Source organism: Leishmania donovani, chromosome 35, assembly GCF_000227135.1.
Source record: "Leishmania donovani BPK282A1 complete genome, chromosome 35".
NCBI classification, from domain to species: Eukaryota; Euglenozoa; class Kinetoplastea; order Trypanosomatida; family Trypanosomatidae; genus Leishmania; species Leishmania donovani.
The window spans coordinates 378,410-395,134 of NC_018262.1; the positions used below are offsets into that span (position 1 = coordinate 378,410).

Here is a 16,725-nt window from a genome sequence, read left to right on the forward strand (position 1 = left end):
GGGGGGGCTCGCCTGTTTTGCGAGGGGGCTGCCGCGGCGACCGGCCCTTCCCGCACGCCTCGCCCACCCGCACGCCCCTGGCAGGCATGACGCCCCCCCCCAAAAGGCTGCCGACGGCCACCCCGCCCAAGGCGGCGAACGCCCACACCAAGGAACCGACGCAAAACAAACGCGGGGAAGGGCGAAACAAAAGAAAAACAAGCACCCAACCCGGGGCATCGAAGCGGAGGGAAAGCAAGGCGCAGATTGGCCCCAACTACCCATCTTAAATTCATAATCTTCCTTGAACTTCTTTCCCCCTTCTTCTCAGGAAAGTAAATTGCGCCGACCCTTAGCGACGTAGGTTTTTTTATTATTTTTTTTCACTTTCGCCACGAGCATGATGGACTTTGTAACCATTGAGCGACAAGCGCTGCACGCTTTGAGAGATTCAAGCAAGGTCATCAAAATACCCTCCGATCGAGAAAATGACCGCACTGCCGATACCCTAGCGCAACTCGTTGAAAAGCTGAAAATGAATGAACCTGTGTGCGTGTCTGTACAGGTTCATGACAGCCGATTCCAGAAATATGCGTGCACCACGCCCGTCGGTAAGCATATTCTTGAACTCGCTGCAAGAATTGATTGCAGTGGATCAGTTGTGCAGGACCAAATCACTGAAAATCAGTGTCAGCTGCTGGTTTCCTTTCCTGAACGCCTGGCCAACGTGGTTAGCCAAAACCGAAACGCTACGTTTCTTTTCGACGCCACGCTTTATTGGGAACGCCTTTGTGACACTGTATTGCTCTTTCATTTCACAAAAGCGCAGCAGGCCGATAACGGCGAAGGAGTGAAAGTCGATACGAAGCACTTATTAAAGGTTTTGAAAATGCTAGCTGTTTTGCTGCTCCGACGCGGGAAGAGTGACATCATGATCCGCCGTCTGGGAATGATACCAAAGTACCTCTTCGATGGTGAGCATTTTTGCGATCGATTTGCCAATCTAATAGAAGCTGCTTTCGAAGCGAGCAAGCAACTGCATTTTTCTCTCAAATCGCAGAGACGCGCAGAAGTATCTAGCCTTTGGCATCGCTGGAATTCTCTGCTTTTTCAATTGATTGAGAAGCGGGCGGAGATAAAGGATGTCGTTCTCAGCGCTCTTAGTGCCCTGATAAATGCCCCAGCTGGCGGCAACTCAATTCAGCTGGCCAATAATGTGTTCGACACCGTTTGTGTGCATCAGCTTTCCATTGCCGGACCAACGCGGGCAATCGCACGCACCATTGTCAAGGATTTTCTCCCTGCAGTAGCAGGCGCTGCCGATGCGAATCACGGGCTTACTCATAGGGAGCAGGAGTGCTTTAGCGCGCTTTTCAAGAAGTGGGAAAACAAGGAGTTTGTCACCTCTGCTGATTTGAGTCTGAATATGCGGCTTCTGCATCCGGTCATGTACGTGCTTTTGTATTTGCACAAGAAAGCGCCTGCCGAAAGCAGGTTTCCTGATGCGTTTGTCGGAGCTCTTCTTAATGGCGTGACAATCCGCCTCGATAGCACTCGCGGCCCTGAATTGCGAAACTGCGCGATGACAGTTGCTGCCGCATATGCAACGCTTTTCGTGACAAGCGCCGACGGCGTCGCTCCATTGCTGCAGGATGCTAACTTCTCTGCGGCGCTCAATGAGTGGATGAAGGAAGAACCGGGCACCTCACAGTACGCCGAAGCCGTGAGCGCCGCCACGCAGATGAAAAACAAACCCGTAGTCGCAGTAGGTTTGGAGATGCGAGTGTCTTCACTGGTGGAGGTATTTCCCTTGGATCCAGATGAGGAATATCACTTTTTTGCGAGGCCAAGCCACAGCAAAGAAGAAAAATCGATCGCAGCACAGACTATTGATGCACCCGTGGCAATAGTGCAACTCGACTCTACAGAAGCTCCTCTTCCATCATTCGGCCAACAAAAGTACGCGAAAGATGAATTGGGCGAGCACGTGTCCATTCTCAGCAGCATTCGTGAGTGCTACAATGCGTTGGTCGGTGTGGGACGAAGCCCCAACGCGCAATTGCACGAGGTCCAGGAAGCCACTGAAAGTGGCTTGCGAGGACTTTCTGATGCATTCGGTAAGCTCCGGCAGCGGATCGGCTCTGATCTGTTCAACGCAGTCAGCAGGGAGACGGGTCCGCTTGTCGCCGTCTTGTTGCCTACGCTGATTTCACTAAGTATTCATGCTCCCGAAGATCAGAAGCAGTATTTAGTGCAGCTACGCTACACGATTATCGTCGACCTCATCGTGCTGAATCCCCCTTTAGCGCTGAACCAGCTGGGTGGAATGGTGTATCGTAGCAATTATGGAATTTACCAACGGACAGAACTCATAAAGGCAATTGGCGAAGCTGCTTTTGTGTTGTCACAAGTAGAGGTGGCGCCGGCTTCTGCTGCAAGCACAGGGACTGGACACGAGCAAGCCATGGTCACCGAGAAGCTTCAACGTATTTATCCACCGATTCCGACGCACGAGCTGTCAAGTGGTCGTAAACCGTCTATTGTGGTGAGCGAAGGTAAGAGTACGCGTCGTTGGGGAAATGCGGTAGTTGAACGCCATAATCGTACGCGCCCAAGGCACTACAGCAACTTGCTTGGGGACGTGGCCGCAGCGTTTGTGGCGGTGTTTTTGCATAAACTTGATGCCGATCATTTTGCCTTTTTTCAAGAAGTGGACCCTTACACGCCGTGTGCAATTCTCGATTCTCTTACGAGTGTTTTTCAAGGCATTACAAATGTTCGCCACGTCGCTGCAGAGCTGTCTGAGAAGAACTTCGACTTCTTTTTTGCCGTTTGCACACGGCACCCAAACCTCTCTGTCCGGAAAGCCGCGTGGGCTTCCATGGTGGAGGTGATGCGCACCTGGTGTGGTGTGGCCCCTCTTTGGATTCGTCGGAAAGACGGTGAGCGGATCTTCAACAGGGACGCGGTGGCCTATCGCTCACTTGTCTTCACCAAAACATGGCTGAGCGCGCTGGAGATTCTGCAGCATACTTGCGCGGATATGGTGCAGAAGAGTGATCCTTGTGGACACACAGCTTTGATTGCAGTTTCCAGCCTGCGCGATTTGGTGTGTGATAGAGATGATTTTTACTCTATGCTCGCTCGTGTAGAAGAGCGCGCTTTAGAAGAGTAAACCGTTGCTGTCGTTTCTCTCCTTACTGTTACCAGTATTCCGTGTCTCACAGAGTTTCCGCATTTTCTTCAAAACGAAAAAGGAAAAGGACTTTTGTCTCAACTAAGTGGGCGATGCTGCTTTTTGTTGTGTGTGTGTGTGTGTGTGTTTGCTCTGAAAATGCAGCATCCGCGCTGGCACCGGCCTTCTTGGTCTTTCGCCAAAAATGTGCCCCCTTTCCCGCATGTTTCTCCTGGAGACATTCTGTGTCAAGTTTAATTCAAGCATCTTCTCTCTCGCCATAATTGTCTCTATTCTGTTGCCACAAGAACAATACATGGTGGCGTACTTGTTGTACTCATCTTTCTCCCCTGCGTTATTCCATATATCAGAGCTTTTAGCGATTATTCTGGGTTCCCCAATACTTTTATTGTTGTTGGTCTACGTCGAATAAGTGGTTTGCCTGCTTCTTTCCCGTTTGGCGAATGAGGCGACTTGAAAAGAACATTCATGGAGTTGCTCACAGCTTTTTTGTTTCTGCAAAACGCCATGCCCGCCGGCGCCAGCTGCAGCGTGAATACACCAATGAGTCAGACACTGGTGGCTTGATTCAAACCAGCTCGGAAGGCATGGGCCATAAAGCCACTCGACCTGGCCCTGATGTCTCAAGCCTTCGTGGCAGTGGTATGATGGCTGCGCCTGCCGCAACGTCGCTGGACAAGATCCGTGCTCAATTAGTCGCCCTGCGAAATGAGAATAGGCGCAGTGTAGAGGAAGCAAAACAAGCAGCTGAGCAGCGGCAGTGGGAGAAACTGGTGAAAGAGCAAAAGGAGCAAGACGTGCTTCGTGTAGGAATCAGCCTGACTCACGAGAAAACGCGAGGCGACTCTCTCACAAAGCTAATCCAGAGTGAGTATTCACGCCTGAACAAGCCAAATGATGCCTTTCGCGTCGGCAAAGAAGTCGTTGACGGGGTTGCGCAGCGGTCCTTTCTGCTGCAAGAAAAACGATTCAAGGACGCCGATGACGTGCTTCGAAAGAGCAGAAATGCTAGTGATACTCGGCGCTACATGGCGCTAACCTTTTCGTCGTCGCCCGAGCAAAGGGCTCATTTAGTGGAGGTTCTGAAGCGCATGCAGGCACAATGGGCAGCGGAGTGCGAGAAGCTTACGAGAGCATCTGACCCCACACAAAGTTTTTCTAGCAGCAATATCAACGCTACAGTTGAGGCCAGCTCAAGTGCGGTATCGCGACTGGCATGGTTGACGGTGCTAGAGGGGCTACCAGATGAGGATATTCGAGCACTCTGGGAGGCCGGCATACTCGATGCAGAGACGCTGTTGTCTTTGCTCTCTGAACCTTTGTCAGATACATTTTCGCCGACAGAGAGGAGTGCTGTGTCGGAGCGCACTCGAAACGACGGGGGCCAAGACACTTCCGACGAGGATGCGCCGGCTGGCATGCTTTTCAATGAGAAGATCAAGTATGTGCAGCAGCTACACTATCTGCAAGAGATCACAAATACTATTCGGGAGACGGAGCTGGGTGATGTGCCACCGATTGACCTGGCACCGGCAATTGTGAAGACGAAACGGCGTCGATTCGATGACGTCACAGAAGACGAGCTCCGTCAGCTCGAGCAGTACGAAGAGTCCGCAGCGATGCACCTTCCTCTAAAGGAGCCGTTTCCCTCTAAGGGCGCATCACGTGTGGTGAAGGCAGAAACTTTCAATGTCTGTGTTCCCGCTGCAATGCTCGAGCGTGCCCTTTTCCCCTCCAATTGCTTTTTGAATGCAGTGGCGCAGAAGGACGCCGCGCTGCGGCGCTCTTTGGAGCGGATGGAGCGAATCAAGCGAGAGACGCTGCTCGATCCGGAGTTTCAAGAGGCGGTGCGTTTCGCGCACGCCGTGGAGGAAGCATCTGTGGCGCCCCATCTTCGTGGCTGGGACAGCAGCAACGGTGATGACGGTGATGTCAGCGGTGAGGAAAAGGGCGCGCCACCTCGGGCCACTCGTCGCACCGTATCGAAGCGCGAGAAGCGGGCGGCTCGCAGCCACCAGCTGCGAGGCCCCATGGCGCGCTCGCCATACTCGCCAGAAGTAATACCGTATTTTTATAATGATATGCGCAGCATAGTGCCACCGCATGGGGCATTTAACCTGCCGGACCCAGCGCCGACGAAGGCCGAGCGTGCCGCACTACGTGGCCGTCGGCGCCGTGCGCGAAAAGGAACGCGCTACAGCAAATGATAACCTGCTCTCTTGAAACGTTTTTTTGTTACTACTACTATTCTTGCGTCGCTAACCTGGGAGATGTGCACGAGTTTCCCTCTTCCTGTTCACAGTTTTGCTGTTTGGGTGTCCACGGGCTTGCATGCCTCTTCGTCTTTCTTACTGCAAAATGGTTCGTCGGAAGCCGCAGAAACGCTGCACAGCTGATGAGTTGAGGAAGGGTCCAGGTCGACGAGGCAAGCTGCCCAGGAAAGTGAGTGTTCGCCTCGCCTCGCCTTCTTTTGATGCGAGCCGCTTTGTAGGGCCGAGAACGTAGTGCTCGGTGTGGTTTTTCTGCCGCCTTCTTGCTCCACTCTCCATTGTCCACTCATCTCCCCTCATCCTCTGCTTTGCAACATTGGCGCTAGTGCCCTCTTGGTGCGGTCACCTTACAAAAACTGAAATCGTTGGTCGACATTTTTTCCTTTTGTGTGTGTGTGTGTGTGTGTGTGTGGGCGCGTGCATCGTTAGTGCTCTGAGGAACAACGAAAGATGTTTTCCAGCCACAAAACCCCTGCAAAGGCGCAGCGTGACGGATACGACGATGAGCAGCACCTTGTCGCTGCGGTATCGGAGTTCAAAAAGGTAGAGGCGTCCAACCAATCTATGGTGGATCAGCTACACCAACGACTCGCATCTCCGTTCCAAATAACAACGAAGCCGTGTGAAGCGGGCCGGGCAGCAGTGCTGCAGTGCTATCAGCAGCTGCAAAGCTCCTCGGCGATCACGACTAGCAAGGCAGCATCGTCGGCATCGCCCGCGCCGCCGCTGGGAGCACGCAGCGACAGCAAGAGCTCCAACGTAGCTCCCGCTGAAGCGTGGCTCTCAATTCCATACCAACAGTGCTACGAGACCGCGCTGGCATATCACCAGTGCGTGGAGGACACGCTAGCAAAGCACTTAGCCCTCGTCGCTGTCTTTGAGCAGCGTGGCACCCAGCAGAAGATAGCGCATCAATCAGTCATGAAGGCTCAAGATAAGCCACAATGAATGAGGGAGGGAAACCGACAAATGTGCGCCTCAAACTACCAGGCGTCACGCCAGGTGTGTTGGTCAGACTGGGAAGCAGCCAGTGGGTGTATGTCAGTCGATTCGGCTCGCCTCTTCTGCTTTGCCTCCGCGCGCAGTGGATCTGCTTTGTTGTCTAGGCGAAAGGGAGGAGGGAGGAGCAAGAGGGAGGTGAAGAGTTGTACCCGCGACCCCTTCTCTTCCTTTGATTGTTCATGTTGCTAATCGTCACACGCTCGAAGGGGAAAAAAATGTATTGGAGGTTTGTGTTTCAGAGAAGTCCGCACTCCAAGTAAACAAAGCGAGCGTGAGTCTTAGGGGCAGCAGGGTCTCTGCTGAGGAACAAGGCGCATGGCCAGTGCGTCCACGCGCTGCTCCCCTCACCCCAAGCTCTTCATCTGCCGTGGAGTGCGCGTCCTTGCCAACGCCGCACACTATCGACTCCACGGCCGCGTGGAGTGCAGCGGCACACGGCGTCGCAACTATCATAGGCGAGATGCAGCCTTTGCTCACATACCCTCACACCAGCGCATGTGCGTATGTGTGTGGGTGTCTCCACCGTGAAAGGCGAACGAGGCTCCGCGGGTGAGAATAGAACGGTCACTCAGCTCACCGCAAAGCTAGGCATTCCTTCTTTGCTCTTGGGCGACATCGTTTGTTCTTTCATCTCGCTTTCCTCGCACTCTCTCTCTCTTCTGTCACTCTTCGATTCACGCGCACAGAATCGCAGAAGTGGTCGTCACTTTGGTCAGTGCACACGGCACCCTCACTCTCTCCTTCTTTCACTTTCCCACACACACACACACGCACAGACACGGCGCACCGCGTAGAGGGGTGGGGGAAGGGGCATCTCGGCTCATTCCGCTCAGCGACCGCTCAATAGCGCTTTGCTTTCCACCCACCTCTGTCTAGCTGCGCTATTCCATCATCTAACTAATCAGCAGCTACACACACACGCACACACAAGAGCAAAAAGGTAGCTCACGCCAACTCAGCAGCTGCTTTCGGGACTATTCGGACGCGACGTATCTCACAGGCACATACAACGGGAGCATCGGGTCCTTTTTATTTTCTCTTGCGCTTCCTACCTCCTTTTGAAATCGTGCGACGGTGTCGACAGTTTCGCACTGCTGCCCATTCACCCCACCTGCACACACGAGCACATTGTTTAGTACGCTGGCACTCGCTACTGCAGTCGAATCCTTGCGTTCGCGTAAGCATAAACGCCCACCCCGCTCGTAGCGTCCGTGTCACCTATCGCGAGTCAAGCGGAAGCGTGAAGATGGCGCCAAAGAAGAATAACACAAAGAAGGAGACGAAGCGTAAGGAACTGACGGAGGAGGACATGCTTCGTCTCGGCATGACGCCGGAGGACATCCGGCGCATTCTGGAGGAGCGCGGCAAATCGAGCGAGGACAAGCAAGCGGAGCAAGCCCGCGAGGAGGCTCAGCGCCGCGAGGCCGAGGCCCGCCTGCGCCAGCAGCGCGATCACCAGAAGCAGGTGGAGAGCATGGTGGTCGAGGAAACCACCACGCGAGCAACGCTCCGCTACAACGAGGACCAGGAGTGGACGCAAATGGAGTCTTGTGAGCTGATGCCGGCAAAGCAGAAGATCTTGCGCCACGTTGCCGTGATGGAGGCGCAGCGCCGAGCTGAGGAGGCGAAGCGGCGCCAGGCTGAGGAACTCGCGGCGTACCAAGCGAGGCTGCAGAGCATGTCAGACGAGCAGCGCGCCGCCTTCTTGGAAGAGGAGAAAGAGAAGGAGAAGCGCCGCATCGAGGACATCGTTGCGTCGGAAGAGAAGCGTATGGAGCGCGAGCGCCGCCGCGAGGCCCGTCGTAAGGCCCGCAAGGAGCGCCTCCTGAACAATGAGAATGCCGACGACCTCCTCTCCAGCGATGACGAAGAGCCTAAGGGCAAGGGCGCAAAGAAGGGAAAAGAGTCGGTCATCGATGAGCTGGAGTTCGACCTACATGAGAAGTACCTGTGAAAGATGCTGCGCGGGCAGTGGATGTCTCTAGGAGCTTGATTATCCACAGTACACACAGATGTGGGTATGGTCGTGGTGCCGGAGCCACTTCTCTGTCGTTGACCGCGGTAAACAAATGACACGCGCGCACGTGCCGGTGTGCCTTTACGTAGGCATTTGGTTTCGTATGGAGGGAAGGGGAGTGGAGGGGAGCTGTTTCTGTCGTTCAAACCTACTTTCTCTCTCCTGTCCTTCATTGATAATGTGCTTTGTCTCCTCTATCATCTAAGGACCGAAATTCTATTCCTAGCGCCTGTGCAAGGACGTCTGTGGTGACGGGGGGTGGTGAGGATGGGGGTGAAGCGCAGCAGATGAAAGCGAAGAAAAGAGGTGAAGTGCGCATGCTCAAGAGGCCAAAGTCACTTTTTCTCTCCCACGCTCCCCCTTTTTCTTTGTCTTGTTTCTTTGTTGTTGGAAAACGGCTTTCCTTGAGTGTTACGTCGTGTCGGGGGAGTGATGAATAATGGCGCCTTGGCACTCTCCTCTCCCCTTTCATCGGCGCACTAGCTTCCTCCCATACAGACAAATCCGCGTGAAGGCTGCGACTGCTCTCAAGTGGCACGATAAGCACGGGGCGGGAGACTATGATGACGTGTTGTCTCTCTCTCTCCCCACCCCCTCTCTTTACAACGCAAACCGTGAGAAGAAAGTATATATATATATATATGTATATGTGTATATGTATATATGTATATATATATATATATGACTGAAAGCGAGGAGAAAGAGAAGACAACGAGCTTCACTGTCCTGCGTTGATTACGACGCTTTGGAATCACTCCTCTTCCACTCCCCTTGATGACGGGGGCACACACACCTCGGTGCGTGGCGTCTCAGGGGCCAATGCCCCGCTCTCTGTGAGGGGGGAAGTCAAGCAGCCCCCTACCCCCTATCCCCTGCCGACGCCGATCACTTCGGGTGGTGGCAGGATCAAATGCCTACAACATGGTAAAGCCAGAGCGATTCATCGCTACTGATGCCGGCGGTGCGGTTCTGGGTGGCGTCGGAGAGACCTGCGACAGTGAGCACGTTTGTACCATTCATACGATGCGGAGAGTCGCATTGTGATTCGAATGCATCCCACCCGGCCCTCGCACTGCCTCCAGATGCGGGAGGCCTGAGCCACCCCCCAAGGAGGTTGCACCAGGGGTGGCGACCGGCACAATGGGAGCGGCTGTGAGGCGGCACTGCGAGGCGGGTGGGTGGGTAGGGCTCCATGCAGGGGCCGCGCTTCGATGGCTGGGTCGGCGCACTGCTGTAGCGCGTGTGTGTCTGCCACTGCCTCGCGCCACGCGATGAGATCTGTGGCAGGGCTGGGGGCAGCAGAGTGGCGTCGGACTCCTGCTGCACGGCAGAGAATGGACGCACATGCTGAAATGTGAAAAAAAAAAAAGAAAGGTCGTCATAAGAGATCTGCTTCTCTTGTCGTTTCTACGATCACCTCGCTTTTCCGCCAATGTCCACCTTTGCTTTTCCGAGGTGCTCGTGCTTCACGCTCCACAAAGCCCTTCTCGATTCTCTTTGCCAAAGAAGCAGGTACACACAGACCGGGGCACGCAGACGCAGCAAACACAGAGACGCGCACAGGTAGCATGCGAGCAGGCACGGCCAGCACGCATATTCCTCACACGCACATCCCACATAACAACGTCAAGAGAGGGAAACAATGTAACTAACTACTTACCAGCATAGCACATGCATTTCCTTAAGGTACGTGAGTGCACGTATAAATCGCCCCCTCATTATTTTGTCTTATGTATCTTTGTTTGTTCTGTGGTTGCTGTGTATCACGTGCTCTCTCGAGAGTTTCAAGCTTCACGTCTCACCGTTGCCGCATTCAGCACTTATCCGCATACAAGCACGCAAGGCGGCTTCGCCACGCCTTTCCGCCCTTGGCTCCGTAGCCGTGATGAAAAACGTGCAAGGCCGCAGCCTCCGTGAATGCCGGCCTTCGCCACACGCACAGCGCCAGGGCGCCAGGCCTCCACCTTTCACCTCCAAGACTCGCACACGCACCTTTTCAAAGGAGCAGCCACGAAAGGGACGTGATGCGCGTCGCCAATCCTCTTCGCCGCATGGCACCCCGTCGCCTTCATCACCTGCCCCTCTCGCCGCAGCATGTCCAAGCCAGAAGGCGCAGGCCGCTGCAGCCACTTTGACGGGCGGCAATGCCAGTGGCGCGCCGGCTGCGTTGGCCACCTCCTCCCCCACGCTGCTGGCAGCCGATGACTCCGAGGCAAAGGATGGCATGCGAAGGCCGACCTCGAGGCGGCCGAACTCAACCCCTGCAGAGGTTTCTCCTGGCGCTGGTGATGAAACAGCGCAGCGGAAGGGACCAACATGGCAGCAAAGCGCAGGTGACAGGAGCGCACCTCCAGCCGCACGATCGCGTATTGGGCGGCACCTGGCGCCACCGCGGCGAAAGTGCCGCGCGGCCTCGGCGTCGGCTTCTCCATCTCACGCCTCCTCCTCTCCCAGCGCATCCGACATGCAGTCCACCAGCTCGAGAACCTGCAGCAGCTCAAGCGACAGGGACGCTCGTGGGGTGTACAGGTCACTGCAACGTGATTCTCAGCGAAACCGGGGTCGCGGCGCGACGCCAGCAACGGCAGCCCATCCTTCTGCGTCGTCTGCAACTACGAAAGGCTCGAAAAAGTCGTGGCGTGCATCACAACAACAGCGAAAGCAGCATCGCGTGGTCGCGGGGGGAGCCTACTCCAGCACAAGCAGTATCAGCTCCTCATCGGCAACATCGCCAGATGGCACAGCGACCAAGTCAGCGAGAACCTCCAGCGATAGCTGGCTCAGCCGGCGGTGCGCGAGCCAGAATGACGAAGGAAACGCCTTCCTTTCGCCCCCCACCTCTACATCGGTGGAGCCGATCTGTGCCTTCACGGATGTGCTGCCGCGCGACGTATATCTACGCATTTGCGGTTTCCTGACTGAGGCGGACTGCTGCACGCTGCTCGAAGTAAGTCTGTGCATGCACGCCGCCATCACCAGCGCCGACAGCATCGTATGGCGCCACATGTGCGTGAATACGTGGATGTACAAGCAGGGATTTCAGACATTCATTCAACACGTAAGAGCGCTAGAGGTGTTGGCGCGCCAAGAGGAGCTCGAGGTTCAGGCGCTGCAGCAGCACATGCTCCTGTTGCGCGAGCAGGGCATTGTTTTCGGCGAGTCTGATGTGTCCGCCACATGCGACTGCACAACAGTGCTCATTCGTCGCCGGCAGCACGAACGCGCTCGGTGGATGGCGGCTGCAGCAGCAGGTGCCGCGGCCTCAACGCTCCACCGTTCGAGATTGACGAGCAAGTTGGGTAGCGCGACCGCCAGCGCGAGCAGCACAACGCAAACCGATAGTAGCTGCGTGATAAGCAGCGCCGGCGGCCGCCGGCGCTGCAAGAGCCGACGCTGTCACAGGAAAGCCAGGCGCAGCACCACCACAGCATCTACGCCACGACGCAGTGGAAACATCTGTGGTGCAGCAGCGAAACGGCCAACACACGCGGCACGGTGGGCAGAACCATCATCACAGAGGCTGGACTCCCGCTCGACGGCAACCACGGCCACTTCAAGGACATTACGAAGCCGTCGCAAGTGCAGTGACGGCTTGCGTGACAGCGATGATACGTCTGAATCGCTGTCTCGCTCCTGCTCATCGCGGAGTTTGTCCTCGTCCGAGTCGTCGAAGGAAAAAACTTGCAACGGCACACACCACATACAGACGCACCCGCCGAGCCATCACAGCGCTGATGACTCTGCAGCCCCACTGCGCCCAGGCGGCTCCGACGCAGGCGAGAAAGCATACAGCGATACTGGTTGTTCGCCTCTGCCGCCGCCCCCTTCAAGCAGTCACGCGGACGCCTCGGCGGAGCCACGTGAGAAGGCGCGCGGTGGCTCTTCCGCGGCGCTACGCTCAACGAGTGCATCAGACGGCAGAGGAGATAATGCATACGAGTATCTGAGTACTGAGGACGGCGAGACAGAGGACAGAAGAGAGCGGCGGGTGCGCATTCGCCTGCCAGAGGCCGAGGCTGATGACGAAGGCAACGCGAACCTGACAGATACGTCTGTGCTCGCCGTACGCTCTCGTAGCGGTTCTCGTCACCGCAGGCGCAGTCGCCGCTCTCTCTCCGGCAGTCTGCTGCCCCCGGCTCACGGCTATCGTCACCATCACCGACACGATGGTTCGTCACGGCAGCAACAGCAGCCGCCACGCAGCCGGTACCGCCGCAGCCACCGCGAGAAACGGCGCAAGCCCGCTCGCCAGCGTCGACGGAAGCGTGGCCGCAGTCGAGGTCCGCGCTCGACTGGCGGCGGCGGCAGCCGGCACCGCTCTCAGCTGCACCGCGGTCAAGGCCGCCAGCACCGCTCATCGCACCAGCATCACCACAATCCCAAAGCAACGAAGAGTTCGCGGCGGCGGCGACGTCGTCAGCGCAACGCCGCCGCAGCTGCGGCTGCCGCTGCACAGGCTGATCGCGACGGCGGCAGCGCAAGCTTCTACGCATCTTCTCAGAATGCCGCGGCGGGTGGCGGAATCAGCACCTACTTTTACCAGACAGCAACATATGAGGCCATCAAGAGCACCACCCCGGTGCTAGAAGCGCAGCACATCGCACCCTCCATGGTTCCCTTTAAGCTCGGAGGTAGGCAGACACCTTCAGTGAGCGGCGCAGAGGCTGTCGTGATTCAAAGTCGCGGAACGGCGCAACGAAATCCGCACCAGCCTCGCGGTAGCGAAGTACACGCGTGCGAGGCGTCTGCCGCCGGTGCCCTCGCGCAGCCAGCATCCCCACTGGACAGCGGCAGCGATGCGGCTCAGAGGATGGTGTCGGCATCTCCGAAAACGGGCTCAGCCTCTCAACAGGTGACGTCACCCCAAACAGCAACCACTGCGCCCAGTGCTGCTACGGCATTCGGCACAGGCGCCAACGAGGAAAGGCTTTACTGGTGGCAGTTGACGCCTGAGGCTCGGCAACTTCAGCTTCGCCGCATGCAACAGCTTGAGCTACAGCAGCAGCTGGCGGCATCCAGCGGTGAGCTCACGACGCGAACAGCGCCGTCTTTGCGGGACGGAGATGAGCTGGCAGATGAAGCGGCGCTGCGGGAGTGGGACGAGCTGGAAGCCTCCTCCTTAGGATCGTCGAGCGGCACCATCTACGAGGAAGATGCAGACGCGAGTCGGGAAGGCGACAGGGAAGAGGGGTACAGCGATGGAAACGGCGCTTCCGTCATCTCTGACGATACCGAGGGGAGGAGCGAGCGCAGCACCAACGAAGACGAGGACGAAGGGGAAGGTAGCACCGACAGCAGCGATTATCGTCATCGCCGTCGTCGCAGTCGCAAGTTGTGGCGGACTCAGAGCAGGTCGACAAGGCGATCAGTCACCAGTGACGAAACCACGTCGACGACGGCGCCTTGCCGCCTCTCGTGCCGCCAACGACACGGTGGTGAGTCAAGCACTTCCTCGTCCTCCTGCTGCTCGAGCCGCCTTCACGCTGCCCCTCCCTCCCTCGTCAATGGCGAAAGCACCGCCTCTGAGTGCGGGGTCGACAGTGAGAAAGAGCGGTGGATGCGCACAGGCGTACGCGGAGCCGCATCTTTGCCGCATCAACGGTGCAAGTCGAGCGATGCCACCGACAGCCGTAGCAGGGGCAATGGCAATGACGATGACGATGGCGCTGGTGGCGGTACATCCGAGGGTACCGCCGACAGGTACGATTCCGACGAAGGCGCGACAGCTGCGTCCAGCACGACTGCGTCTGTCGTAAGTCAGGCGGACAACAAACTCATAGCAGATAGCAGCAGCAAGAGCAGTAGCGGCAAGCGAGTGCTCCCTCGCGTGCGCCGCAGCGGTCACCCCTATGCTTCACTTGGCATCTCCGTGGGGGCTTTAGTGCCCTCCTCGTCCAGATTAGCGATTCTCGCGGAGCGGCGTGTTGCCAAGGCCTTGGAGAAGCGTTACGAAGGCATTGAGGAGGCGATGGTGATTACGCGCTCCAAGAGCGTGCTCATCCACACGCTGGAGCGGCAAACTCACGCACACCTGCCGCGCCTTCTCGCAGCAGCGCAGCGACAGCATCGGTTGATGATGAACACGCTACCCGCTGCTGCAGCTGCCCACCACGCCGACCCCTCTCTCGTGTCTCCTACCGTTGCTTTGCATCGTGGAGCTCCGGACTTCTCCGAGGTGGCCTCGGCACCGACAGCGCGTGCCATCATTCTGATCGGGGCCGGCAGCAGTGGCTTCAGCGGCTGTGGAGCATCGACAACGCTGCCGGCGGCCGCCTCGCTAGCTGCCCCGCCAGCATCGCACCTCCTCTCCTCTCTTGACAATTCTTTTGCCACTGTCGCGGCAGCGGCCTTGGCCGTGCCCGCGTCGCCGCTATACCAGCTCGCTCGCAGCAGCAGCTCTAACGCCCTGACCAGCTCAAACGGTGAACGCGGCGGCGGTTTGAGCGGCATGTTGCCCTGCCAAGGCAACCCTCACTCTTCTCCACCCTCCACGAGTACTGCTAGCCTAGCTGCAGACACGGTGGGCAACGGCGGCGGCGTTGCAACCGCACCTCGCGCACCCCTACAAGGCCTTTTGGCGCGCCATCGCATGGCTGCCACAGCAGTTGCTGCCGTCGGTGACAACGGTGTCAGGGGAGGTGCACCGTCCAGCGCTGGCGGCGCACCGCTGCAACCAACGAACGACGACGAGGCTGTCGACGACGACGACGAGGAGCAGCTCGCCCCCGTTTCGTGGAAGTTCGCCTTCTTCATGTCTCGCCGCGAGGCGCAACGAGTGAAGATCACCCTGCAAGATCTGATAGAGGGGATGTGGGTGGTGTGCTTCCGTAGCAGCGGCCGAACTCACCCAATCCGCTTCGTCGGGCAGCACCAAGTCTTCGTATATCCACCCCTCCCCACAACAGAAGAAGAGGAAGAGCAGCGACTGCAACAGAACGGTCTGGAATCGAGCGAGGCTGGTCACGCCACCACAACGGCGGATGCAACCAGCGCGACCTCGGCAGCGCCTCCGTTGCCCTTTCACATTCTGCAAGGTGGTGCGCAGCTGGTGGTGCACCAGTTTCCGCCCATGAAAGTAATGCGGCGGAACGGTGCAGCGCCGGGGAATGCTGCTGCTGGTGGCACGCCGGCGGCGGTGGCACCAGTTTCCTCGGCCAATGCTCCGGCGGCAGCAGCGGTGACGCCAGCAATGATGGCGGAGAGGCGGTTTGCTGCAGAGCCGCAAGCGACCTTGCGCAAGCTGCGACTGCGCATGCTATCATCTGCCGCACATGGCGCAGCCACATTCGAGGCGATGCCATACGGCGACGTCATGGGTGACTTCGCCGCCGCCGGCTGTGCTGTCGATGGCGAGCACAATAGGGGTTCTGGCAGAGGCTTTGGCTGCCGAGACTGCACCTCGTACGACTCGCATGGCGCCTCTGCTGTCTCTTCCACGGCCACAACGAACGATGTGCGCCGCGTCATTGCGCAAGGACTGGGGTTTTGTGCCGCGTACATGAAGGAGGCGCTTGGCCAACTTCCTGTTAGGCCAGAGGAGGAGCACACCAGTGAAGAGGAAGGTGCAACGACGCGCCGCGGATGCAACACCGCCCCCTCTCGAGCTAAAACGCGACGATTTTTCTACGGCCCACTGACGCAGCGCGAGTACGAGGCCCAGCAGCGGCGTGAATTGTGCTTTGCACCGGGCGGGGCCGGCGATGTGTTGAATGATTGGGGCTGGACGATCACGAGTCAGTACGTGAAGATCTTTTCTTTGGACATCACCGCACCCTTGTATGTGAAGCGGCTGCAGCGGGTTGCTGATGTAGAGGTTATCGGCCGTAATCACGGCGGGGAGCGCCGCACAGGTAATTCGTAGTCAAGGGCGCGTAAGTCCTTGGGTTGCGGATAACGGGTGGGAAGTATGCATGAAGTAGCCGGGCCAGGTGCGCAGACGTCAAATGGCTGAGCGCATTTGTTTGAGTGGCACACAACGTCTGATCGTGACTCTGGCGCCAATGGATGTAATTCGCCACTCCTTGTTCCTCCTCCTCCGCACTTCATAGTGCTTTCACATGACCAGTCTTTGCTTTTCTCTTTCGTATTTGTTGGGAGTGAGTCTCTGCTGTATCTGCGTGTGCATGTGTGTGTCTAGGATTCGTCTCTGTTGTATTTTGTTGCTGTTGCGCGCTTTTTCGTGGATGCGGATCTTAGGATTGGGGTGAGCGGGTGAATGACGGCTGCTCTGCTGTTGCATGGAGTTCAGTAATGAACGCTGA

General features: G+C 57.3%; 5 protein-coding genes across 5 annotated transcripts; all 5 read left to right on the top strand.

Moving 5' to 3' along the window:
- Positions 1-382: 382 nt before the first annotated feature.
- Positions 383-3,154, top strand: LDBPK_350890 (hypothetical protein, conserved; the record flags this gene model as incomplete). Its single annotated transcript, XM_003864627.1, has 1 exon — positions 383-3,154. The coding sequence occupies one exon, from the start codon at positions 383-385 to the stop codon at positions 3,152-3,154; it is 2,772 nt and encodes a 923-aa protein (XP_003864675.1).
- Positions 3,155-3,819: 665 nt separating this feature from the next.
- LDBPK_350900 (hypothetical protein, conserved) lies at positions 3,820-5,382 on the top strand (the record flags this gene model as incomplete). The annotated part of the gene is made up of 1 exon (XM_003864628.1): positions 3,820-5,382. The coding sequence occupies one exon, from the start codon at positions 3,820-3,822 to the stop codon at positions 5,380-5,382; it is 1,563 nt and encodes a 520-aa protein (XP_003864676.1).
- A 513-nt stretch (positions 5,383-5,895) lies between these two features.
- Positions 5,896-6,393, top strand: LDBPK_350910 (hypothetical protein, conserved; the record flags this gene model as incomplete). Its single annotated transcript, XM_003864629.1, has 1 exon — positions 5,896-6,393. One exon carries the CDS (start codon positions 5,896-5,898, stop codon positions 6,391-6,393), a length of 498 nt encoding a protein of 165 aa, XP_003864677.1.
- Positions 6,394-7,693: 1,300 nt separating this feature from the next.
- Positions 7,694-8,401, top strand: LDBPK_350920 (hypothetical protein, conserved; the record flags this gene model as incomplete). The annotated part of the gene is made up of 1 exon (XM_003864630.1): positions 7,694-8,401. The coding sequence occupies one exon, from the start codon at positions 7,694-7,696 to the stop codon at positions 8,399-8,401; it is 708 nt and encodes a 235-aa protein (XP_003864678.1).
- A 2,287-nt stretch (positions 8,402-10,688) lies between these two features.
- Positions 10,689-16,325, top strand: LDBPK_350930 (hypothetical protein, conserved; the record flags this gene model as incomplete). The annotated part of the gene is made up of 1 exon (XM_003864631.1): positions 10,689-16,325. The coding sequence occupies one exon, from the start codon at positions 10,689-10,691 to the stop codon at positions 16,323-16,325; it is 5,637 nt and encodes a 1,878-aa protein (XP_003864679.1).
- Between the last annotated feature and the right edge of the window lie 400 nt (positions 16,326-16,725).